Source organism: Ptychodera flava, chromosome 20 (assembly GCF_041260155.1).
Source record: "Ptychodera flava strain L36383 chromosome 20, AS_Pfla_20210202, whole genome shotgun sequence".
Classification (NCBI taxonomy): Eukaryota; Metazoa; Hemichordata; class Enteropneusta; family Ptychoderidae; genus Ptychodera; species Ptychodera flava.
In genome coordinates, this window is record NC_091947.1 from 8,229,950 (window position 1) to 8,256,441 (window position 26,492).

Consider the following 26,492-nt stretch of genomic DNA (forward strand, 5'->3'; position numbering starts at 1 on the left):
AAAACCAATTAATATGACATTAATTTTTCTAGTTCCTCAACTCGATACACTCGTATTAGAATAAGGACACTCAGTAAATATTTGTCTCACTCAATATTTTCAAAGTATTTTTTGTCATGATAAAGATGATGGTCTATTGTCGACCGGCTGCAATACCGGTGATAAACTTAGATATTAGTGAGCGAGTTTGAGAACATCACCACTGCCTGTCACGTTATCATTGGAATACGGTATATAGCACTTGCTACATATACAGCCGAATGTACTACACATACAGCCACAGGTACAAATTGGGTTAGTGTTACAAATAGGGTTGATTGTTACAAATAGGGGTGATACACAGCCGAATGTTTCCTCTTCTCCTGCACCCAAAATCAGCCACTGCTTTCACACCTTGGGTCCATATATATTCATTTTCTTTTTCTAATAAAAGGAGTTTCTGCATCTAGGCTAAGTATACATAAACTGGATGTTTTCTTCTAGGATGCTAGCTATACCAGTCCAATTGTTAACCCGTGTTCTCCAGTTGGATTCTCCGAAGAGTTGACTGCAAAGTACCTCTTTGATGCCCACTGCAGCAAAGGAAATGAAGCCCGAAAGGCGTGGGGGTCAGAGGTCACTCTGCCTCCAGGTGTTCCAGGAAAACTCAACTTTCACCCTGGAGGGAAGCAGCAACACGGAACAGTGTAGGACAGAGATTCAAAAACTGTTCAACACCAGTGCATATTTATCTGTCTACAAACCTCCTGTAACTGGAAAGTTTTATGTAAGTTTGCCTTTATCTTTTATGCCAGAATCATCAGATTAAAAACAGATACAAGACGCTTACATTCTTCTTACTGTATAAACAATTACATAGACCAGTAAGCTTATGTGTCTTTCACAACACAAATGCATCGTAATCAAGCACAAATGAACATACTATGCTGGTGCATGAGCATGGATTTTTGGACCACTAAATTAACTTGTCAGTCTTTTCAAACCGAGGAAATAGTCGTTAATATTGTAATTTTAACATTTTAGATTTGCACTCACAACCATCAAGTGTCAACTGAACGCACAATCTCTCGTACAGAGATTGTAGCGGCATGAACAATTATAACGTAGCTAGGGACTCTCAGCAGTAGCCACATTGATGGGGTTAGCGGTCAACGACTTCGAACTCTCTAGTATAGTTAGAATTATCCACGACGCACTGCTGCCACACCGCGCTTCAATCTCTATGTAGATAGAGACATTGAAACATGCTGAGAGTCTTCAATGAGTTTTCATCTACCATGGGATCGCTGATGATACCAAACGCACATGTTTTAAATATAAGGCGTTTCATTTTATTGCAGGCTTTCAGCACATTCTTTTATACGGCTACTTTCCTGAATCTCACCAGCGATGTTAATCTTACGTACTACAGAACAGCAATTCACGATTTGTGTGGCAAGCCATGGAGTGAGGTACTGTAGAGATTGATAGCGCCCTCAATGTCTGACATTTCGGCGGTGCTGAGAGCCACGGTGGCAGCATAATTTTGCTTAATATTTCTTTAAAACATAATTAAATATTTCTCTCATTTTCACTAAATTGGCTCACCATTCTATGTTGGTATAACATCCCTTATATCCAGTCTATTTCATAATTCTGCCGCCATTTCTCAAAGTCACTTTCGAAAGTAATGATTTTGTTGCCTGTTAAAAACAATTTCTTTCGATGCCTGTTGCTGTATACCGAAATATAATTTAATACCTACCTTTCTCGTTATTTAATATAGGCGTCTGCATGTTTACACTTTCGATGAAGTATATTACATTCCATGGTATTTTCTGATTTCAAAATTTGCTTACAGATGTGAAGGAAAAAATAGAATTCATTGTTTTGTCGTCCATTCTTTTCCATATGTTGTCTAAAAATGCACAGTGTCTTTTTGGCCATCAACAGGTTCAGACCATGCCATCCTTCAATCGAGACCTTGTGCATGCAGAGTGTTTTCGATCAATGTTCTGTTACTTGTTTTTAACTGACCCGATGTCCTATGGCTTCACTGAAGAAACATGGAATATTAAATTTGTTGGGGATGTAAGTCGCCGTATGTACTGAAATACACGTAATTACATTCACAGGCACTTGTCGGATGAGAACCTTTGACGTATAATAGCATAAAAGTCAACACCCGAAACCAATTAGTCACGTCCCTATCTACAAAAAGTACACTGTACCTAGTAATTGAAATTTTGACAACCAAAGTATCTTGTATCAGGTACTAAAACAGGTACACAAATATACCTGTATGTGTTTGTAGGTACATACAAATAACTGGAGCAGGGCTTGTGACGGCTTCATTTCAGTGTCAATCAATCGATGTAGTTATATTCCAGTTTTGAAGTTACATGAGCGCTATCAATCATTCTGTGTTAGCTTACAAGACTTGGACACCGAAAACAACAACATTTAAAATTGTTGATAAATTGTGTCGCCAAAGATTATGCAGATGGGGTAAACAATATACCATGAAGTTCCTTTGAATGATACGGTACTTCCTATGCCGAGATTGCCGAATTTTAATGCCTTCTTCTTGATACTGCGTCTAGTGTTTACTGTCAGACTTGGCCAAGTATACATTAATTCTCGCACGATTGATTTCAGATCGACGGTACGACAGTTGGATGGGCGCTGGGACTAATGTTGAACGTTACTAATATGATACCATCAGAAGACGGGAAAGAACGAGCCATGTCTACTGGTGTATTCGCTGGTCTGATGGTGTTGTGCTGCATCATTCTCATTGTAGGATTCGTTATTGTAGTGTTTTCCTGTAGAGAATAACACAAAAGTGGTTATTAATGTTCTTCATAACATGCATATTTCTGGAATAGTCAGATATATTTCTTCAATAGTCAGATAAAATGAATGAATGAATATTAAAATGACTCCTCCTTGTTTGCATGCGCCGTCGACTGAAATGAGCTCATCTACAATTTTCCATCAATTTCAGGCATCAGCCACGCCAACGATGTTAGGGACTGGTCAGTTTCTTCAGCCTGGGGGGGGGGCCGGTGGATTCATGGGGGGGGGGTCACCCTGTTTTTGACTTTGGTGATAGGGGGGGTCACCATGTTTTTGAAATGCCCAATAGGGGGGGTCAGTGTGTTTTTGAATTTTGACACAGGCTCATCATTGCCTAAAATGCTAGTGTCAGCCACAAAATTCATCATTCAGTTGTATTTTTTGGCGCGCCCTTCGGGCGCGTAACTTTAATAATCAGTCATATTTTTCAGCACGCCCAACTTTAACATATCAAGCATACATACATCAGAGATATCTGTATGTTCAATATTTTTCAGCGTGCTCTTCAAGCTCATTACTTTAATATATCATACATCTTTCAGCATGCCCTTCAGGTGCATGACTTTAATATACAAGGCATATATATCAGAGATATCAGGATGTTTCATATTTTTTGGCGCGCCCTTCGGGCGCCATACTTTCAGAGATATCTTGATGTTTGCTAAGTGAAAGTGTACCATTATGAAATCTGCATTTCATATGAAAAGGATGACAAATTCCTGATACTTTTCTGTTCTCTCTGTGAGAATTCAGTATGAGAAAGCAACATGCACAAATATTTCACAATATATATTTGATACAGTGACTTATTTTAGAGATAGAAAAATGACAAGATATCTTTCCTTCTCATTGATGCAATTATTTTCCTTTGTTTCATAGGTTTTCTGTAGAAAGATGCTTTTTTATGAACAAAATAACAGTTAAAAAAGGCAGTTTTTGTCATTATTAGCTGTGCTTTTATGGTTTCAATGTTACACAGGAAAAGGTCCTCTCAGACACTGTACACATCAGATTTGGCTAAAAAAGCTCTCTATGGCTCCTCAGTAGATTTAATTGGATGGTTGGCAAGTCTTAACACCCATCAAAGTTTTTCATTCACTGCTTTTTCCTCTTTGATATTAATGATTGACATCAATTTCTGTACAACAGTTCAGGACATCTGGTTAAGCAGAGAAAGTGTGAAATACATTCACAGCTCATTCAAAATACAGCTCATTCAAAATGTACTGTATTTAAACTTTAAGATTGACACTTTGAAATTCCTATCTTACAACTGACATGTCAACAATTTCACTAAAACATAGAATGACTATTTAAAATATAAATATATGTAAAATGTAAAATATAATATATATATATATATATATATATATATATATATATATATATATATATATATATATATATATAATTTATGTCCATCTTTTGTTTTACCTTTGTCGCGCCCGGGGGGGGGGGTCACCCTGTTTTAGAAATTTGGAATAGGGGGGGGTCACCCTGTTTTCAAAATTTGGAATAGGGGGGGTCAGCCACTTTTTGACGTCGGCAAAAAATAATCCACCGCCCCCCCCCCCAGGCCGAAGAAACTGACCAGTCCCTTAGTCAATAAAAAAATCAGAACTTCTCTTTAGTAGCATACTTGAATAACAACAAAGTCTTGTTCTGTAACGGCATTATTTGAAAAAAACTTAAAGCTGCCGTTGCTCTTAGTTTTCCTGTATCGTATTCTTTTGTCCACTCCTAGTATTTTAATTGAGTCATGCATAACTTCTCAAAAACTAAGAGATTGACAAATGACGTATCCTTTCTATAGAGCGTTTATAGGGTTTTGTTGTTTTGAACGGGCGTGTGAGAGGTAATACTTCATTAGCAAAAAATTAAATAAGGCTATCTGTTACTAGAGTTTTGCCAAACTAATAGAGACGAATTTGTAAATCATCATACATAGTGTTTTTACCATGTTACCAAATATAATAAAACTGTAAACCATAAATGTAACATACATATATAACTGGAATATAAGTGTAATAAACTTGAATCCGGATGTGATTTTATTTAAATTTTAATCAATCATCCGACAGACATTGCCCAATTACAGGATGAGGTACCATTACCCAATGTCAAATATAGCAATGAGGAGTGAAGTGCCTTGCACAAGGGCACGATACCATGCTAGAGTCTCGAACTCACCATCCTCCGACAGTGAGTCCGTTACTCTGGACTTACTGGATCTCGAACTCGCCATCCTCTGATAACAACGTCCCAGGAATAAAACCGAACGCCATGTGGCATTATTGCATACTTTCCGCAGCTTGGTTTCCTTTTCACTACATTCTGTATCTGGACAGTTCTGTCTGTATTACGAAACAGGTACATGTTTGTAAACGGAAGGACGGCAATTCCAGAAATTCACACATGGGTGATACGATTTTAAGTGAAACATTATGATATTGGAATAGATAACCCCCGGCTTCGGTGACTTTTGTTTTTGTAATTGTAAAGCGCCTCGGGGACAGATAGTCGGACTCTCAAATTTCTACAATTCTTTTCTGATCTACCACTTGTGGGGGTTCATTTTAAAGCTCTTGAAGGAAGAAAAACTTTCACCATCTTAGTTTTTCGAAAATCCAAAACTTAATTTTTCCCATAGAGCGAATGGCGGCCATTTTCAATTTCAAATATCGCAAAATGTCGGGTAATTTGTTTCGGTAGTTCCCGACTTTGCACGGTGACATCCGATTTTTATTGTTGATTTGGTAAGAGAATCGTTGAAATTTTCATTCAGGAAAGTTTGAGCAAAAGTTTAAGTATTTAGAAAGCTTGGTGTCTCTTCATTAATGTCTTAATTCCTTTTACATTTGGTAAAATGAAAAGTAAAAGTTCATAACCTAACCGCAAAAATAACGTTTGAATTTAAGTCGTCGCAAAGGTACTCTTCACTGGCTTCCTAACACTCATTTTGTATAAGCCTTCACCGGGTATATAGCACAAACTCTATCTTTGACTTTAATTGCTTTAACAATATGCAGATATATGAAAATCGCTGTTATGCGGTTTATTGATTTTTTTTCGCATAATTTTGATAAAAAACCGTATTTCCTATGTAAAACGTGTAATCTTCTATTTTTTGCATCCCGAAGCTGTCAATTTGAAAAAAGTTCCTGTTCACTTACAGTCAAATGATGATTATGCGACCTGCAAAATGAACCCCCACAAGTACAAGAGGTAGGTTAAATTAGAAAAGAATTTTAGAAATTTTAGAGTCCTTACATTTTCATCAACTACTTTCCTCTGAAAAGAAGAACACTAAAATAAATCGAATGTATCGACATTCACAAATTTGTACGTGACTCCCACTCCAAACCTTAATCCAAATTGTCCCCAACCAAAAAGAACATAGTATAAACTTGGCTGCTACTGTTAGTATAATGATATGCAAATATATGCATTTCCCAGAAGTCAACAGAAAGATTTGTTCACAATTTTTTATTGTTCCTTCAAATTCGTACAGTTTGGAAGCGTTTTCAGGTGTCATAAATTGTGTATATTAATGGAGTGCTTCTGGTGTATGCCACAAAGTAAATGACAATCTAATGAAAAATGGCAACAACAAATCAATGAACGAAAATAATAAACCACCAATGGAAACCGTATAGAAAGTTGCACCTGTCTAGATATGCTGACCTGCACTTCCTTTCCATTAGTACTCTGGTTTTTCTGCATCTCGCATAAATCTTTCGCCTTTTACTAAAGATTTCCGTGCAGAAGAACAATTAATGAGTCTTTAACAATTTTTGCGAGCCCTGCCTGGCGCAGGGCAATACTTAAAGCCAAAGATAGACCTCATGCTGTATACCCGGTGAAGGCTTTAAACAAAATGAGTGTTAGGAAGCCTGTAAGGAAGCTTTCCACCTTACCTTTGCGACGACTTCAAACGTGATTTTTTCGGTCAGGTTATGCACTTTTACCCAAGTACTATATATCAGAAAATTGATGGCGATGAATTTTAATGAAGATTTTAGTGAAAGTGTAAAGAAATTGGCTGACGCAAAAAAGTTTAAGTCCGAGAGGAAGGGGCTATTATCCGGATGTCAAAGAGTAACTGCACTCAAAATACTGGGTACAAAAATGTGTCTGAGATTTTTGAAAAAGGCTTGAGTTTTTCACAGTGTTCAATCAAAGTTTATCAACTGATTTGTCTCAAAATGCCGTCTCATTAAGCAGCTATAACATGACTCTTAAGATCTTTAAAAAACAAAAACAAAAATAAAAAGTTTGGTATCGAAATGCATGTCAACAGTACAGGTGACTGAAGTCATTTGACGAAGTATGTGTACGACTTCACTCAGCTGCGTTACACTGTGTATTCCAATATCACCAAAACTGGTATCAATGTCACTCTGTAACCTCCATAAATGTAATAATCACAGTATATGTAATACCAATAATAATTGTAATAAAACTCACCGCAAATATGAAAAAAACTGTGCTATAGTCTCGAACTCACCATCGTCCGACAGTGAGTCTGTTACTCTGGACTTACTGGGTCTTGAAATCATCATCTTCTGATAACAATGTCCTGAATAAAACTGAAAGCTGTGTGGCATTATTGCATACATTTCGGCAACTTTCTTTTTCAGTACATTCTGTATCTGGGCAGTTCAGTCTGTATTATTAAGCAGGTACACGTGTGTCAACGAAAGGGCGGTAACTTCCCGAAATTCACACATGGCAGACAATCTTTATAGGTGATACGATTTTAGTGAAACATTATGATTGGCTGATATTGGAATAGATAGCAATGAAGCGCTTAATCAGCTTGTGCCCGACTTCGGTGACCTTAGTTTGTTTTTGTGATTGTCTTAGGGTAAAAAGCGCTTCGGTGACAGATAGTCTGACTCTCAAATTTCTACAATTCTTTGCTGATCTACCACTTCTGGGGATTTATTTTGAAGCTCTTGGAGAAAGAAAAACTTACACAATCTTAGTTTTTCAAAAATCCAAAACTTAATTTTCCCTCATAACAATGGCGGCGAGTTTGAATTTCAAATATCGCAAAATGTTGGGTAATTTGTGTCGCTAGTTCCAAACTTTGCATGGTGACCCCCGATTTTTATTGTTGATTTGGTAAGAGAATCGTTCAAAGTTTCATTCAGGAAAGTTTGAGCAAAAGTTCAAGTCTTTCACTTTCGAGGTGCATACTACCTTATTGGCGGTATTTTGAAAGCTTAGTGTCTCTTCATTGATCTTGATTCCCTTTAAATTCACTTATTTTGTTTTGTATATGCTTATGTTCCTTGAATAAAAAACCACTATCATAATGATTTGATCGTTTGAGATTTTTCTTAAGGTTTTGTTACCAAATCCAGTGTGGTGTAAAATGGACTCATCGTTGTTTGGAGTTCGGGTTGATTGATTTCTTATAGCTTGGATACATTTCAAGAAATTTACTTGATATGTTTATTTCAATGTTTGTAAAGGATACATGTGAAAGATTTATGCGAAATAAAACTAAATAATGTGCATCTCTTTTGCTGTTTAATCTTACTTTACTTACTGATAGATACTGTATTTTTTGTAAACGGCATCTGTCTCTCATGGCCTTGGACCATTTGGTTCTAAAGTTTAAAATAAAGTATGTTGTGACTGTGAAGTCCCGTTCGCCAATCGATGTCATGAGGAAAATAAGGATTTATTGTATAAGGTTTGCACGATGACTGTTCCATACTAATAAACTGAGGAAATTCATGATCGGATTCGAACTCACAACGAACGACACCAAGTCACCTAGCGAAGACATCACATTCAAAATTGCCTGGCCAAATCCCAATCCTCGATAAAGAGTAGTTAAATAATCGAGCTATAGTTTTCTGACTGCGACCCTCCAAACTACTACATAATTTCAGCTGAATGGATAGATTTCAAGCGTGCTAAGAGATAAAGATATATATCTATTACAGTGATTGTCGATTAGCATTACATTTATAACGTCTACGGTTAGTACGTTATTACGATAATGATTTACGTTTCATCATATATACTGTTAATTTTATGTCAGATTGTGACATACGAGATTTATATTTACATTTTGTATATCAGCCCAAATATTTGACTATGTGCCAGAGGGTATGTGACCTCTTGCCATACGTCAGGAGGGCAAATGGTCTCCTGCCTCGAGGGTACATAGTCCCTTGTTTGGGCTATAATGTCTTTATTACACGCCTCTCTTACATAGTTTCTCTCTCCAAATTTTGGGGTTTACATATAAATGACAATCATGAAAATCTGTCGAAAAAATAGAACGAATTTCATCATCTAACGGAAAATTGATATATTTAAATCGCTGTTATGCGGTTTATTGATTTTTTTCGCATAATTTGAATAAAAACCGTATTTTCTATGTAAAACATGTATTCGTATGGATTTTGAATCCCGAAGTTGTCAATTTGAAAATAGTTCCTGTTCACTTACAGTCAAATCATGACTATGCGACCTGCAAAATGAACCCCCACAAGTACAAGAGGTAAGCTAAATTAGAAAATAATTGTAGAAATTTGAGAGTCCTTATATTTTCATCAACTGCGTTGAGGCAAACCATAGGCATTCCCATGGGCACAAACTGCGCCCCACTTCTTGCAGACTTATTTTTGTATTCGTATGAAGCAGATTTCATACAATCACTTCAGAAATCTGGGTGTAAAAGGATTGCCAAGCGATTTAACAACACCCACAGATATATCGATGATCTCATCAGTTTAATTAATCCTGGTATATCCAATTATCTACACCACATCTACCCAGATGATTTAGAAATAAAAGAAACAACTGAAAGTGTGGACTCGGCTTCATACCTAGATGTATTGTTTGAAATTAGACAAAATACACTATATACTAAGCTGTATGACAAAAGAGACGATTTCAATTTTGAAATCATAAACTTTCCCTTTTTGTCGAGCAATATACCATCATCTCCAGCTTATGGTGTGTATATTTCACAACTCCTTAGATACAGTAGAGCATGCAATTCATATGAAGACTTTCGAGTTAGACACAGCCTATTAGCTTAAAAGTTAGTGAGGCAAGGATTCTCAGAAAGTAGATTAGTGAAATCATTTAAGAAGTTCTACGGTAGATACGGAGATGTTGTATCAAAATATGACCTGTCTGTTACTCAAATGATGAGTGACAGCATACCAAATTTTGACTCACAAAAGTAATTTGGTGAATTCACCAAATAACAATGGATTTGTCGCTTTGGGTCAATCTTGACGGGTGCGGCTAGCTGGCAGGGTACGCTTACCCATTCCGGACACCTGGTACCACCACTATTTTGTGGTTCAAGATGACCCCATTGCCTTTGTCATTTTCAATATGTTCCTTGGACCTGGTAAATTTCTTAGTTACCTTGAATGATAACGATTATTGGACCTAATTTGATGTCAATTCCTCTGAAAAGAAGAACACTAAAATAAATCGAATGTATCGACATTCACAAATTTGTACGTGACTCCAAATTGTCCAAATTGTCCAAATTGTCCCCAACCAAAAAGAACATAGTATAAACTTGGCTGCTACTGTTAGTATAATGATATGCAAATATATGCATTTCCCAGAAGTCAACAGAAAGATTTGTTCACAATTTTTTATTGTTCCTTCAAATTCGTACAGTTTGGAAGCGTTTTCAGGTGTCATAAATTGTGTATTAATGGAGTGCTTCTGGTGTATGCCACAAAGTAAATGACAATCTAATGAAAAATGGCAACAACAAATCAATGAACGAAAATAATAAACCACCCATGGAAACCGTATAGAAAGTTGCACCTGTCTAGATATGCTGACCTGCACTTCCTTTCCATTAGTACTCTGGTTTTTCTGCATCTCGCATAAATCTTTCGCCTTTTACTAAAGATTTCCGTGCAGAAGAACAATTAATGAGTCTTTAACAATTTTTGCGAGCCCTGCCTGGCGCAGGGCAATACTTAAAGCCAAAGATAGATCACATGCTGTATACCCGGTGAAGGCTTTAAACAAAATGAGTGTTAGGAAGCCTGTAAGGAAGCTTTCCACCTTACCTTTGCGACGACTTCAAACGTGATTTTTTCGGTCAGGTTATGCACTTTTACCCAAGTACTATATATCAGAAAATTGATGGGCGATGAATTTTAATAAAGATTTTAGTGAAAGTGTAAAGAAATTGGCTGACGCAAAAAAGTTTAAGTCCGAGAGGAAGGGGCTTATTATCCGGATGTCAAAGAGTAACTGCACTCAAAATACTGGGTACAAAAATGTGTCTGAGATTTTTGAAAAAGGCTTGAGTTTTTCACAGTGTTCAATCAAAGTTTATCAACTGATTTGTCTAAAAATGCCGTCTCATTAAGCAGCTGTAACATGACTCTTAAGATCTTTAAAAAACAAAAACAAAAATAAAAAGTTTGGTATCGAAATGCACGTCAACAGTACAGGTGACTGAAGTCTTTTGATGAAGTATGTGTACGACTTCACTCAGCTGCGTAACACTGTGTATTCCGATATCACCAAAACTGGTATCAATGTCACTCTGTAACCTCCATAAATGTAATAATCACAGTATATGTAATACCAATAATAATTGTAATAAAATCCACCACACTTATAAAAACTGTGAACCATAAATGTAATCTACAAATTAACCATACGTGTTACAAAACTGAAATATAATTGTGATAAACTTGAATCCGGATGTGATTTTATTTTAATTTTAATCAATCATCCAACAGACATCGCCCAATTACAGGACAAGGTACAATTACCAATTGTCCAATGGAACAATGAGTAGTAAAGTGCCCTGCACAAGGGCACGACGCCATGCTAGAGTCTCGAACTCACCATCCTCCGACAGTGAGTCTGTTACTCTGGACTTACTGGGTCTTGAACTCATCATCTTCTGATAACAATGTCCAGAATAAAACTGAAAGCTGTGTGGCATTATTGCATACATTTCGGCAACTTTCTTTTTCAGTACATTTCTGTATCTGGGCAGTTTAGTCTGTATTATTAAGCAGGTACACGTGTGTCAACGAAAGGGCGGCAACTTCCCGAAATTCACACATGGCAGACAATCTTTATAGGTGATACGATTTTAGTGAAACATTATGATTGGCTGATATTGGAATAGATAGCAATGAACCGCTTAATCAACTTGTGCCCGACTTCGGTGACCTTAGTTTGTTTTTGTGATTGTCTTAGGGTAGAAATCGCTTCGGGGACAGATAGTCTGACTCTCAAATTTCTACAATTCTTTGCTGATTTACCACTTGTGGGAATTCATTTTGAAGCTCTTGGAGAAAGAAAAACTTTCACAATCTTAGTTTTTCGACAATCCAAAACTTAATTTTCCCCCATAGCAATGGCGGCCGCTTTGAGTTTCAAATATCGCAAAATGTTGGGTAATTTGTGTCGCTAGTTCCAAACTTTGCATGGTGACCCCCGATTTTTATTGTTGATTTGGTAAGTTTCATCCAGGAAAGTTTGAGCAAAAGTTCAAGTCTTTCACTTTCGAGGTGCATACTACCTTCTTGGCGGTATTTTGAAAGCTTAGTGTCTCTTCATTGATCTTGATTCCCTTTAAATTCACATATTTTGTTTTGTATATGCTTATGTTCCTTGAATAAGAAAACCACTATCATAATGATTTGATCGTTTGAGATTTTTCTTAAGGTTTTGTTACCAAATCCAGTGTGGTGTAAAATGGACTCATCGTTGTTTGGAGTTCGGGTTAATTGATTTCTTATAGCTTGGATACATTTCAAGAAATTTACTTGATGTTTTTATTTCAATGTTTGTAAACGTTACATGTGAAAGATTTTTGCGAAATAAAACTAAATAATGTGCATCTCTTTTGCTGTTTAACCTTACTTTACTTAGTGATAGATACTGTATTTTTTATAAACGGCACCTGTCTCTGATGGCCTTGGACCATTTGGTTCTAAAGTTTAAAATAAAGTATGTTGTGACTGTGAAGTCCCGTTCGCCAATCGATGTCATGAGGAAAATAAGGATTTATTGTATAAGGTTTGCACAATGACTGTTCCATACTAATAAACTGAGGAAATTCATGATCGGATTCGAACTCACAACGAACGACAGCAAGTCAGCTAGCGAAGATATCACATTCAAAATTGCCTGGCCAAATCCCAATCCTCGATAAAGAGTATAGTTAAATAATCGAGCTATAGTTTTCTGACTGCGACCCCTCCTCACTACTACATAATTTCAGCTGAATGGATAGATTTCAAGCGTGCTAAGAGATAAAGATATATATCTATTACAGTGATTGTCGATTAGTATTTACATTTATAACGTCTACGGTTAGTACGTTATTACGATAATGATTTACGTTTCATCATATATACTGTTAATTTTATGTCAGATTGTGACATACGAGATTTATATTTACATTTTGTATATCAGCCCAAATATTTGACTATGTGCCAGAGGGTATGTGACCTCTTGCCATACGTCAGGAGGGCAAATGGTCTCCTGCCTCGAGGGTACATAGTCCTTTGTTTGGGCTATAATGTTTTTATTACACGCCTCTCTTACATAGTTTTTCTTTCCAAATTTTGGGGTTTACATATAAATGACAATCATGAAAATCTGTCGAAAAAATAGAACGAATTTCATCATCTAACGGAAAATTGATATATTTAAATCGCTGTTATGCGGTTTATTGATTTTTTTCGCATAATTTTAATAAAAACCGTATTTCCTATGTAAAACATGTATTCGTATGGATTTTGAATCCCGAAGTTGTCAATTTGAAAATAGTTCCTGTTCACTTAAAGTCAAATCATGACCATGCGACCTGCAAAATGAACCCCCACAAGTACAAGAGGTAGGCTAAATTAGAAAATAATTGTAGAAATTTGAGAGTCCTTACATTTTCATCAACTACGTTCCTCTGAAAAGAAGAACACTGAAATAAATCGAATGTATCGACATTCACAAATTTGTACGTGACTCCCACTCCAAACCTGCATCAAAATTGTCCCCAACCAAAAAGAACATAGTATAAACTTGGCTGCTACTGTAAATATAATTATATGCAAATATATGCATTTCCCAGAAGTCAACAGAAAGATTTGTTCACAATTTTTTATTGTTCCTTCAAATTCGTACAGTTTGGAAGCGTTTTCAGGTGTCATAAATTGTGTATATTAATGGAGTGCTTCTGGTGTATACCACAAAGTAAATGACAATATAATGAAAAATGGCAACAACAAATCAATGAACGAAAATAATAAACCACCAATGGAAACCGTATAGAAAGTTGCACCTGTCTAGATATGCTGACCTGCACTTCCTTTCCATTAGTACTCTGGTTTTTCTGCATCTCGCATAAATCTTTCGCCTTTTACTAAAGATTTCCGTGCAGAAGAACAATTAATGAGTCTTTAACAATTTTTGCGAGCCCTGCCTGGCGCAGGGCAATACTTAAAGAAAAAGATAGATCATATGCTTAGGAAGCCTGTAAGGAAGCTTTGCACCTTACCATTGCGACGACTTCAAACGTGATTTTTTCGGTCAGGTCATGCACTTTTACCCAAGTACCAAATATCAGAAAATTAATGGGCGATGAATGTGAATGAAGATTTTAGTGAAAGTGTAAAGAAATTGGCTGACGCAAAAATGTTTAAGTCCGAGAGGAAGGGGCTATTATCCGGATGTCAAAGAGTAACTGCACTCAAAATACTGGGTACAAAAATGTGTCTGAGATTTTGAAAAAGGCTTGAACTTTTTCACAGTGTTCAATCAAAGTTTATCAAGTGATTTGTCTCAAAATGCTGTCTCTTATTAAGCAGCTATAACATTACTCTTAAGATCTTTAAAAATCAAAAACAAAAATAAAAAGTTTGGTATCGAAATGCACGTCAACAGTACAGGTGACTTAAGTCATTTGATAAGTATGTGTACGACTCACTCAGCTGCGTTACACTTTGTATTCCGATATCACCAAAACTGGTATCAATGTCACTCTGTAACCTCCATAAATGTAATAATCACAGTACATGTAATACCAATAATAATTGTAATAAAATTCACCACACTTATAAAAACTGTGAACCATAAATGTAATCCACCAATTAACCATACGTGTTACAAAACTGAAATATAATTGTGATAAACTTGAATCAGGATGTGATTTTATTTTAATTTTAATCGATCATCCAACTTACGTCGCCCAATTACAGGACAAGGTACAATTACCAATTGTCCAATGGAACAATGAGTAGTAAAGTGCCCTGGACAAGGGCACGATGCCATGCTAGAGTCTCGAACTCACCATCCTCCGACAGTGAGTCTGTTACTCTGGACTTACTGGGTCTTGAACTCATCATCTTCTGATAACAATGTCCTGAATAAAACTGAAAGCTGTGTGGCATTATTGCATACATTTCGGCAACTTTCTTTTTCAGTACATTCTGTACCTGGGCAGTTCAGTCTGTATTATTAAGCAGGTATATGTGTGTCAACGAAAGGGCGGCAACTTCCCGAAATTCACACATGGCAGACAATCTTTGTAGGTGATACGATTTTAGTGAAACATTATGATTGGCTGATATTGGAATAGATAACAATGAAACGCTTAATCAACTTATGGCCGACTTAGGTGACCTTAGTTTGTTTTTGTGATTGTCTTAGGGTAGAAAGCACTTCGGGGACAGATAGTCTGACTCTCAAATTTCTACAATTCTTTGCTGATTTACCACTTGTGGCAATTCATTTTGCAGCTCTTGAGAAAAAAAGCTTTCACCATCTTAGTTTTTCGACAATCCAAAACTTAATTTTCCCCCATAGCAATGGCGGCCGGTTTGAATTTCAAATATCGCAAAAAAAATGGTTGGGTAATTTGTGTCGCTAGTTCCAAACTTTGCATGGTGATCCCCGATTTTTATTGTTGATTTGGTAAGAGAATCGTTCAAAGTTTCATCCAGGAAAGTTTGAGCAAAAGTTCAAGTCTTTCACTTTCGAGGTGCATACTACCTTCTTGGCGGTATTTTGAAAGCTTAGTGTCTCTTCATTGATCTTGATTCCCTTTAAATTCACATATTTTGTTTTGTATATGCTTATGTTCCTTGAATAAGAAAACCACTATCATAATGATTTGATCGTTTGAGATTTTTCTTAAGGTTTTGTTACCAAATCCAGTGTGGTGTAAAATGGACTCATCGTTGTTTGGAGTTCGGGTTAATTGATTTCTTATAGCTTGGATACATTTCAAGAAATTTACTTGATGTTTTTATTTCAATGTTTGTAAACGTTACATGTGAAAGATTTTTGCGAAATAAAACTAAATAATGTGCATCTCTTTTGCTGTTTAACCTTACTTTACTTAGTGATAGATACTGTATTTTTTATAAACGGCACCTGTCTCTGATGGCCTTGGACCATTTGGTTCTAAAGTTTAAAATAAAGTATGTTGTGACTGTGAAGTCCCGTTCGCCAATCGATGTCATGAGGAAAATAAGGATTTATTGTATAAGGTTTGCACAATGACTGTTCCATACTAATAAACTGAGGAAATTCATGATCGGATTCGAACTCACAACGAACGACAGCAAGTCAGCTAGCGAAGATATCACATTCAAAATTGCCTGGCCAAATCCCAATCCTCGATGAAGAGTAGTTAAATAATCGAGCTATAGTTTTCTGACTGCGACCCTCCAAACTACTACATAATTTCAGCTGAATGGATAGATTTCAAGCGTGCTAAGAGATAAAGATATATATCTATTACAGTGATTGTCGATTAGCATTACATTTATAACGTCTATGGTTAGTACGTTATTACGATAATGATTTACGTTTCATCATATATACTGTTAATTTTATGTCAGATTGTGACATACGAGATTTATATTTACATTTTGTATATCAGCCCAAATATTTGACTATGTGCCAGAGGGTATGTGACCTCTTGCCATACGTCAGGAGGGCAAATGGTCTCCTGCCTCGAGGGTACATAGTCCCTTGTTTGGGCTATAATGTCTTTATTACACGCCTCTCTTACATAGTTTCTCTCTCCAAATTTTGGGGTTTACATATAAATGACAATCATGAAAATCTGTCGAAAAAATAGAACGAATTTCATCATCTAACGGAAAATTGATATATTTAAATCGCTGTTATGCGGTTTATTGATTTTTTCGCATAATTTTAATAAAAACCGTATTTCCTATGTAAAACATGTATTCGTATGGATTTTGAATCCCGAAGTTGTCAATTTGAAAATAGTTCCTGTTCATCGACATTCACAAATTTGTACGTGACTCCCACTCCAAACCTGAATCCAAATTGTCCCCAACCAAAAAGAACATAGTATAGACTTGGCTGCTACCGTTAGTATAATGAATTGCAATATATGCATTTCCCAGAAGTCAACAGAAAGATTTGTTCATAATTTTTTATTGTTCCTTCAAATTCGTACAGTTTGGAAGCGTTTTCAGGTGTCATAAATTGTGTATTAATGGAGTGCTTCTGGTGTATGCCACAAAGTAAATGACAATATAATGAAAAATGGCAACAACAAATCAATGAACGAAAATAATAAACCACCCATGGAAACCGTATAGAAAGTTGCACCTGTCTAGATATGCTGACCTGCACTTCCTTTCCATTAGTACTCTGGTTTTTCTGCATCTCGCATAAATCTTTCGCCTTTTACTAAAGATTTCCGTGCAGAAGAACAATTAATGAGTCTTTAACAATTTTTGCGAGCCCTGCCTGGCGCAGGGCAATACTTAAAGCCAAAGATAGATCACATGCTTAGGAAGCCTGTAAGGAAGCTTTGCACCTTACCTTTGCGACGACTTCAAACGTGATTTTTTCGGTCAGGTCATGCACTTTTACCCAAGTACCAAATATCAGAAAATTAATGGGCGATGAATGTGAATGAAGATTTTAGTGAAAGTGTAAAGAAATTGGCTGACGCAAAAATGTTTAAGTCCGAGAGGAAGGGCTATTATCCGGATGTCAAAGAGTAACTGCACTCAAAATACTGGGTACAAAAATGTGTCTGAGATTTTTGAAAAAGGCTTGAGCTTTTTCACAGTGTTCAATCAAAGTTTATCAACTGATTTGTCTCAAAATGCCGTCTCATTAAGCAGCTATAACATGACTCTTAAGATCTTTAAAAAACAAAAACAAAAATAAAAAGTTTGGTATCGAAATGCACGTCAACAGTACAGGTGACTGAAGTCATTTCATGAAGTATGTGTACGACTTCACTCAGCTGCGTTACACTGTGTATTCCGATATCACCAAAACTGGTATCAATGTCACTCTGTAACCTCCATAAATGTAATAATCACAGTATATGTAATACCAATAATAATTGTAATAAAATTCACCACAAATATAAAAAACTGTGAACCATAAATGTAATCTACAAATTAACCATACGTGTTACAAAACTGAAATATAATTGTGATAAACTTGAATCCGGATGTGATTTTATTTTAATTTTAATCCATCATCCAACAGACATCGCCCAATTACAGGACAAGGTACAATTACCAATTGTCCAATGGAAAAATGAGTAGTAAAGTGCCCTGCATAAGGGCACGACGCCATGCTAGAGTCTCGAACTCACCATCCTCCGACAGTGAGTCTGTTACTCTGGACTTACTGGGTCTTGAACTCATCATCTTCTGATAACAATGTCCTGAATAAAACTGAAAGCTGTGTGGCATTATTGCATACATTTCGGCAACTTTCTTTTTCAGTACATTCTGTACCTGGGCAGTTCAGTCTGTACATGTGTGTCAACGAAAGGGCGGCAACTTCCCGAAATTCACACATGGCTGACAATCTTTATAGGTGATACGATTTTAGTGAAACATTATGATTGGCTGATATTGGAATAGATAGCAATGAACCGCTTAATCAACTTGTGCCCGACTTCGGTGACCTTAGTTTGTTTTTGTGATTGTCTTAGGGTAGAAATCGCTTCGGGGACAGATAGTCTGACTCTCAAATTTCTACAATTCTTTGCTGATTTACCACTTGTGGGAATTCATTTTGAAGCTCTTGGAGAAAGAAAAACTTTCACAATCTTAGTTTTTCGACAATCCAAAACTTAATTTTCCCCCATAGCAATGGCGGCCGCTTTGAGTTTCAAATATCGCAAAAAAAATGGTTGGGTAATTTGTGTCGCTAGTTCCAAACTTTGCATGGTGACCCCCGATTTTTATTGTTGATTTGGTAAGAGAATCGTTCAAAGTTTCATCCAGGAAAGTTTGAGCAAAAGTTCAAGTCTTTCACTTTCGAGGTGCATACTACCTTCTTGGCGGTATTTTGAAAGCTTAGTGTCTCTTCATTGATCTTGATTCCCTTTAAATTCACAGATTTTATTTGTATATGCTTATGTTCCTTGAATAAGAAAACCACTATCATAATGATTTGATCGTTTGAGATTTTTCTTAAGGTTTTGTTACCAAATCCAGTGTGGTGTAAAATGGACTCATCGTTGTTTGGAGTTCGGGTTAATTGATTTCTTATAGCTTGGATACATTTCAAGAAATTTACTTGATGTTTTTATTTCAATGTTTGTAAAGGTTACATGTGAAAGATTTTGCGAAATAAAACTAAATAATGTGCATCTCTTTTGCTGTTTAACCTTACTTTCCTTAGTGATAGATACTGTATTTTTTATAACGGCACCTGTCTCTGATGGCCTTGGACCATTTGGTTCTAAAGTTTAAAATAAAGTATGTTGTGACTGTGAAGTCCCGTTCGCCAATCGATGTCATGAGGAAAATAAGGATTTATTGTATTTAGGTTTGCACAATGACTGTTCCATACTAATAAACTGAGAAAATTCATGATCGGATTCGAACTCACAACGAACGACAGCAAGTCAGCTAGCGAAGATATCACATTCAAAATTGCCTGGCCAAATCCCAATCCTCGATAAAGAGTAGCTAAATAATCGAGCTATAGTTTTCTGACTGCAACCCCTCCAAACTATTACATAATTTCAGCTGAATGGATAGATTTCAAGCGTGCTAAGAGATAAAGATATATATCTATTACAGTGATTGTCGATTAGCATAACGTCTACGGTTAGTACGTTATTACGATAATGATTTACGTTTCATCATATATACTGTTAATTTTATGTCAGATTGTGACATACGAGATTTATATTTACATTTTTTATATCAGCCCAAACATTTGACTATGTGCCAGAGGGTATGTGACCTTTTACCATACGTAAGGAGGGCAAATGGTCTCCGGCCTCGAGGGTACATAGTCCCTTGTTTGGGCTATAATGTCTTTATTACACGCCTCTCTTACATAGTTTTTCTTTCCAAATTTTGGGGTTTACATATAAATGACAATCATGAAAATCTGTCGAAAAATAGAACGAATTTCACCATCGAACAGAAAATTGATATATTTAAATCGCTGTTATGCGGTTTATTGATTTTTTTCGCATAATTTGAATAAAAACCGTATTTTCTATGTAAAACATGTATTCGTATGGATTTTGAATCCCGAAGTTGTCAATTTGAAAATAGTTCCTGTTCACTTACAGTCAAATCATGACTATGCGACCTGCAAAATGAACCCCCACAAGTACAAGAGGTAGGCTAAAATAGAAAATAATTGTAGAAATTTGAGAGTCCTTACATTTTCATCAACTACATTCCTCTGAAAAGAAGAACACTAAAATAAATCGAATCACAAATTTGTACGTGACTCCCACTCCAAACCTGAATCCAAATTAGCCCTAACAAAAAAGAACATAGTATAAACTTGGCTACAACTGTAAGTATAATGATATGCTAATATATGCATTTCCCAGAAGTCAACAGAAAGATATGTTCACAATTTTTTATTGTTCCTTTCAATTCGTACAGTTTGGAAGCGTTTTCAGGTGTCATAAATTGTGTATATTAATGGAGTGCTTCTGGTGTATGCCACAAAGTAAATGACAATATAATGAAAAATAGCAACAACAAATCAATGAACGAAAATAATAAACCACCCATGGAAACCGTATAGAAAGTTGCACCTGTCTAGATATGCTGACCTGCACTTCCTTTCCATTAGTACTCTGGTTTTTCTGCATCTCGCATAAATCTTTCGCCTTTTACTAAAGATTTCCGTGCAGAAGAACAATTAATGAGTCTTTAACAATTTTTGCGAGCCCTGCCTGGCGCAGGGCAATATTAAAGTGAAAGATAGTGTCTGTGCTATATACGCGGCTTTATACCCAGGCTTACACAAAATGAGTGTTAGGAAGCCAGTGAAAGAGTACCTTTGCGACGACTTAAATTCAAACATTATTTTTGCGGTTAGGCTATGAACTTTTACCTCTCATTTTACCAAATGAAAGGTATTTCCAAGAATGTTTTTGTTTGATCTAGAAAATAAATGGGCGATGAATATTCACGAGGATTTTAGTGAAAATGCAAAGAAATTGGGTGAATTGACGCAAATAAGTTTAAGTAAGTCCGAGCGGAAGGGGTATATTGTCTGGATGTCAAAGAGTAACTGCACTTCAGAATACTGGGTACAACCAGATGTGAACTGAATGTGCTCACGTGTTTATAATAAATAGGTTCATTCATAGTAGTACGCTTCACAGAACAATCAAATATCTGTTATATCATTATATGTATCAGGTTTCATCAACTTTCGCTCACTGCTCCCATAGTTTAATTACTAATTACAGCATGATCTGATACATGTCGACACTGTCATTACTGTCTCCATTTTGAAACCATTATATGAAAAAAGGATGTGTCATAACTTTATTAATATGCAAGCCGCACTAACCAAAATCTTATCAGTTCTTGCAATTAGCATTTGGTACCTGTCTACCAAATCTGACTTGATTCTGTCCAGGCGTTTTTGAGTTATTGTGTAAAAAGACAGACAGACAGACAGACAGACGGACAGACACACACTCAGACACACACTCAGACAGACAGGCAGATATCGCTATGACATTAGCTCACATGTGTTAACACGTGAGCTAAAAATGAGTCTGAGATTTTTGAAAAAGGCTTTGGTTTTTTCACAGCGTTGAATCAAAGTTTATCAACCGACTTGTCTCAAAATGCCGCCTCATTAAGCAGCTATAACTCGATTCTAAAGATCTTTAAAAAACTTAACAAAAATAAAAACTGAGACACGATTTTAGAGACAACCGATTCCATAAACATCTGTGACAATCTTATGAACTTCCGTTCTTGTGTTCTCGAGTTAAACTCTATGACATAATAAACTTTGGGAGTGCCGACGAACGGATTATGCATAATATGTTGACGGATTAGCTGTAAGATTTAGATAGAGTGTTAACTGTTCAACCTAAAAGTAACTGTTTCTTGCCATGTAAGGAAACACAACTTAACTTATCGTTACTTGAATACAATTTAATGTAGATGTAAAACTAAAAATAGATAACTGTTTTCTCATTCTTGACTAGCTAAATCACTGAAGAGGTACAAGTTAACAATGCTTCTTGCAAGTTCAAACTATGCCATCACACGGGAAAGACCTGTTGCACGCATATGTTTTCAATTCATGTTCAGTTATTTGTTTTTAATGAACCAGATGTCCTCTGGCTTCACCGAGGAAACATGCAATATACATTTGTTGGGGATGTAATTCAGTCACGTTTTGCTTATCAACTGATCAGAAATACTGTACTGTACAGACAGTCAGATTGGAACCTTCGGCGTACATTGGATAACACAGCATATTCTACCTATTAAGATTCGCGTATTTGGGGAAAAGATCTTACTCAAACCTTTTGTTGCAATCACGGCGAGAAAGAAGAGAGCAAAACAATAGCTACCCAATTATAATTAACAGGGTCTATGTTAAATTCTTTACACAAATACTGGAGAAATATAAGCAACAAAGAAACGCAGTTGAGCAATTATTATTTCGCGAAATACCTAGAGCTCGAGCCTGTCGGAACCTACATGATCCTGGGGAAAAGAAATTTCATTTCACACAACAAAGCAGTACTCGCCAGGGAAATGGAAAACAAGAATACAACCGCCACCATCGCCAGTAAAGAATGCAACTGCAGACAAAAGAGCAAATGCCCATTGCCAGGAAAATGCCTCACCGAGGGCGTGGTTTACCAAGCAACGGTCACCAGAGAAGACAACAACACACACGCAACATACATCGGCCTGACGGAGACTCCATTCAAAACAAGATAAAATAACCACATGCTATCATTCCGCAGCACAAAATACAGAAACAGCACCGAACTGAGCAAGCACATTTGGTCACTGAAAGATGCAAAGACAGAATACAGGATTGACTGGAAAATAATAAAGCAATGTAATCCATACTCCAACGTTACAAAAAAATGCAATCTGTGCCTCCACGAGAAATTCATACTCCTCAGATATCCAGAAATGTGCTCCCTCAACAATAGAAAAGAATTAGTATCGACCTGCAGACACAGGGGAAAATTTATCTTGTGCAGTCACTAATTATTCAACCTTTTGCAACAAACAGGTGCCAACAAAAACAAAACAAAAGAAATCGTTTTCCGCCAAAAGTCTCAGTCGATCACAGCCACCCGATGAGTGTAGGCGGCTCTGCAGCCTATACGAAACAAATTTGTAGTGGAAATGTAATATCTTAGATTATCCTGATCAACTCAGTTGTGTATATATATATATATATATATATATATATATATATATATATATATATATATATATATATATATATATATATATATATATATATATATTTACTCAGAGCACTTGTCCAAAACGGTGTAATGTCGTTTATAACTTATGTTTCTCACTATGGTAGTTTTGCTAAAATCATATTGAAATTTGCAGAGTTGCATTTTTCAAGATTTCCCCCATTTCACCCCCGAAAGGGCGTCTCCTCTGAAACCAGTCGAGTCTTCCGATACCGTTAAAGTTGGTTTTGTAGCGGTTATGGATCTCATTCAAAGATTTTAAATGGATGATGAAATTAGCCAATGCAAAGATTTGGGGCAAATTTTTGCTCTTTCACACTTTTGATGAAAACATCACTTTATCTCGAATCATTTGTCCTATACACTCAACATAATTTGTCCTGTACACTCAAGCATATTCAGTTTGTACCAAGTTGCAATTTTTTTAAAAAAAAGTTTTGTTTTCGGCTTTATTGTTAAGGGACTTGTGCGAAGCAAAAGATTTGCAATAAAAGGAAAAGGCAGACATGGTCTTTTCTTTTGCTGCTGCAATTGCTGTCATTGTTGCCTCTGGGGTAGGTGCTGATGTCGTATGCAGTCAATAAAGTCAGTGTTGTTTCTGCTTGACTGTGGCACACGTTTTGAGCCACAGCCACCAATATGCCAAATTTGAGTGATCAGGGTTGCTTTTAAATGTCAACCGAACCAGTGCTGAACAATGCTGTTTCCGAGACGGCTGTCGAAGATCAACGCTTCCGTCTTCAGTCAGGTCTTCATACAAAACAGGATACGGTCAAATAATTGTACCGACTATCGTGCGCAAATTGGTGAGCTGTTGAAATTTCGCAAGGTTTTCCCTTACAGTACCTGGGCTCAAAATAATCTTTTTGCCAACATACACAATGCGCATGTCAGGTTTCATATCAACATGCATCAGCTTCCAAGTACCTGCACAGGTTTTTCAATATAATATTCAAGGGTATCCTCCCCATCATTCCGTGTAGTTTCCTCATGTTGTATTCTTGTAGGGTATATCCGTGTCGGGGTCTTATGCATGTTTTACCATCTTTGCACCAAAGAGCAATTACTGAATCTGCGTCATAGTGTCCATTGTATCCTGACAGAGATTTATCACCATCAATGCTATTATAGAGTCTGGCATTGTCGAAGCCTGGCTGAACATACATGGTCAAATTTGATCATATATGATAGCACTTCTAAAATTACTGTTTGAACCAATATTAGAAAGGGCCCTCTGTTGTGACATTTTTCAGACCAACCTTCACTCCTATGTAACGAATGACAAAACCAAAACATTGCCATGTTGCTATAAACAAGAGACAAGAGAGAGGGAAGCCGAATGTGGATCCTGTATAGGTTATGGTCTTCGTGACGAGCGGGCATATGTTGTCACATATTATGAGGCCCTCTCGGGTGTTTCTTAGGAGAGGTTCTAGATACCATCAATGTCTCAGGCCAAAAGTAGAATCACTGCATTCGACTTACATGTCTGGAGACTCCACGTCGTTTTGTTTTTATTTTAACAAGACATTACAAATAAAACTTCTGCTTGTGAAAACGACCGAAAGCATGATGATTTGTCATGTCCAGATAAAGATTAAAATATATGCTATGGTATTCACAACCTGCACAGCGTGCAAATCGGTCTTGCAATCAACCTACACCACGACAGCATTGACATGCAGAGAGTCCGATTATTTCGAGTCGAGACAACATGTAATTACTACATGATTTTCTTTCATATTCTGCAATTTAATCATAGGTCTCAGATCACTTTCAATATAACATTTGTATCTTTGTGGTTCTCACTGCACCCGAGGAGCTCCAGCTTTCCTACTTTTTGTTTGGGTTGGATCTTTCGATATTTCGGTCAGGCCTACTCATTGGTCAACTCGTTCTCGCGAGCCAGAGCATAATTTCCGCTCCGCTGACCTACGCAAAAATCAAGCCTCTTAACGGGTAGTCTCGGTTACCCAGACTTCTCTGCGCTTCCGCTTCTCTGCGCTTCTCGCCCTGTAGCGCAGCGGAAGCGCAGATAAGTCTGGGTAACCGAGACTACTTACCAGGTAGCGCTTAGCTGTTGATGTAAAGATGCGTGTGGTTTACGACCATGTGGCAAACTTGTGAAACTTTGCCGTGCTATGAACTTTGTCGTTAACAGTATTTTTTTACTTATTTTGTTGGCTCCCACATTCGTTAAGTAAAGTATTCGCGACTTTATCAGGATAATTTACTATCTTGTTGGGTACTTTTATTGTTTGTCTTAGTACACAATACGTCCGTGACCACATCACAGTGTCGTTCTCGAGTTATAACATTCGTAGCTGTGGAAACGCAGCTATGTGTTGGCGGGGTCGCGTGCGTCGCTATGCGGGTTATCAAAAGGTCAACCCCGCCAGGTATCCGTGGCGGGGTTGACCTTTTGATGACCCACATAGCGACGCACGCTACCCCGCCAACAGATAGCTGCGTTTACATAGCTATAACATTCGAACCCGATTGAAACCATCATATTTTCTACCCTGGGTTGATAACTCAGATGGTGGACAAAATTGTCCCCGAGGCTGTCTTTCGCTCAGTTTAAGCGATGTATTCATTGCTTTGCTTCGATAGTTCAGATAGTTTGTGTGCGACGTGTGATAGTGAGCGTACGAGCGTGAGTGCTTCATGAACTCTACAGCGTGTTGAGGGGTCGCAGTCAGAAAAATTGTAGCAAGTAAGCTCGGTTATTGAACCGATCTTTTTTGAGATTAGGGATTTGGCCGAGCTGTTTGTCTGTGGCTTCTCCGCTAGGTGACTGGGTACCGTACGTTGTGAGTTCGAACCTGATTAAAACCACCATATTCAAGCAATAAGGGACCGTTCAGTTTTTACGGCGGGGGGGGGGGGAATCCAGGGGGGGATATCATCGTAATTTTTGAATCCG

At 36.9% G+C, this 26,492-nt stretch overlaps 1 protein-coding gene and 5 non-coding genes across 6 annotated transcripts; all 6 read left to right on the top strand.

The window, feature by feature from the left end:
* The first annotated feature begins 506 nt into the window (after positions 1-506).
* LOC139119921 (ectonucleoside triphosphate diphosphohydrolase 8-like) lies at positions 507-3,005 on the top strand. The gene is made up of 4 exons (XM_070683881.1): positions 507-766; positions 1,341-1,451; positions 1,933-2,070; positions 2,638-3,005. The coding sequence occupies exons 1-4, from the start codon at positions 566-568 to the stop codon at positions 2,815-2,817; spliced, it is 630 nt and encodes a 209-aa protein (XP_070539982.1). The 5' UTR covers positions 507-565; the 3' UTR covers positions 2,818-3,005.
* A 3,536-nt stretch (positions 3,006-6,541) lies between these two features.
* LOC139120888 (U5 spliceosomal RNA) lies at positions 6,542-6,658 on the top strand. Its single transcript, XR_011549166.1, has one exon. It is a non-coding gene; the product is annotated as a U5 spliceosomal RNA (small nuclear RNA).
* A 4,038-nt stretch (positions 6,659-10,696) lies between these two features.
* LOC139120894 (U5 spliceosomal RNA) lies at positions 10,697-10,813 on the top strand. The gene has a single exon (XR_011549172.1). It is a non-coding gene; the product is annotated as a U5 spliceosomal RNA (small nuclear RNA).
* A 3,376-nt stretch (positions 10,814-14,189) lies between these two features.
* LOC139120895 (U5 spliceosomal RNA) lies at positions 14,190-14,306 on the top strand. Its single transcript, XR_011549173.1, has one exon. It is a non-coding gene; the product is annotated as a U5 spliceosomal RNA (small nuclear RNA).
* Positions 14,307-17,497: 3,191 nt separating this feature from the next.
* On the top strand, positions 17,498-17,614 carry LOC139120896 (U5 spliceosomal RNA). The gene has a single exon (XR_011549174.1). It is a non-coding gene; the product is annotated as a U5 spliceosomal RNA (small nuclear RNA).
* A 3,319-nt stretch (positions 17,615-20,933) lies between these two features.
* On the top strand, positions 20,934-21,050 carry LOC139120897 (U5 spliceosomal RNA). The gene has a single exon (XR_011549175.1). It is a non-coding gene; the product is annotated as a U5 spliceosomal RNA (small nuclear RNA).
* Positions 21,051-26,492: the final 5,442 nt, after the last annotated feature.

What these genes read in the sequence shown, in the direction of transcription:
- LOC139119921 (XM_070683881.1), top strand. Translation starts at nt 566, where the DNA reads ATGCCCACTGCAGCAAAGGAAATGAAGCCCGAAAGGCGTGGGGGTCAG. An exon ending in CTGTAACTGGAAAGTTTTAT is followed by an intron (nt 767 to 1,340) that starts GTAAGTTTGCCT and finishes ATTTTATTGCAG; the next exon opens with GCTTTCAGCACATTCTTTTA. An exon ending in ATATTAAATTTGTTGGGGAT is followed by an intron (nt 2,071 to 2,637) that starts GTAAGTCGCCGT and finishes GATTGATTTCAG; the next exon opens with ATCGACGGTACGACAGTTGG.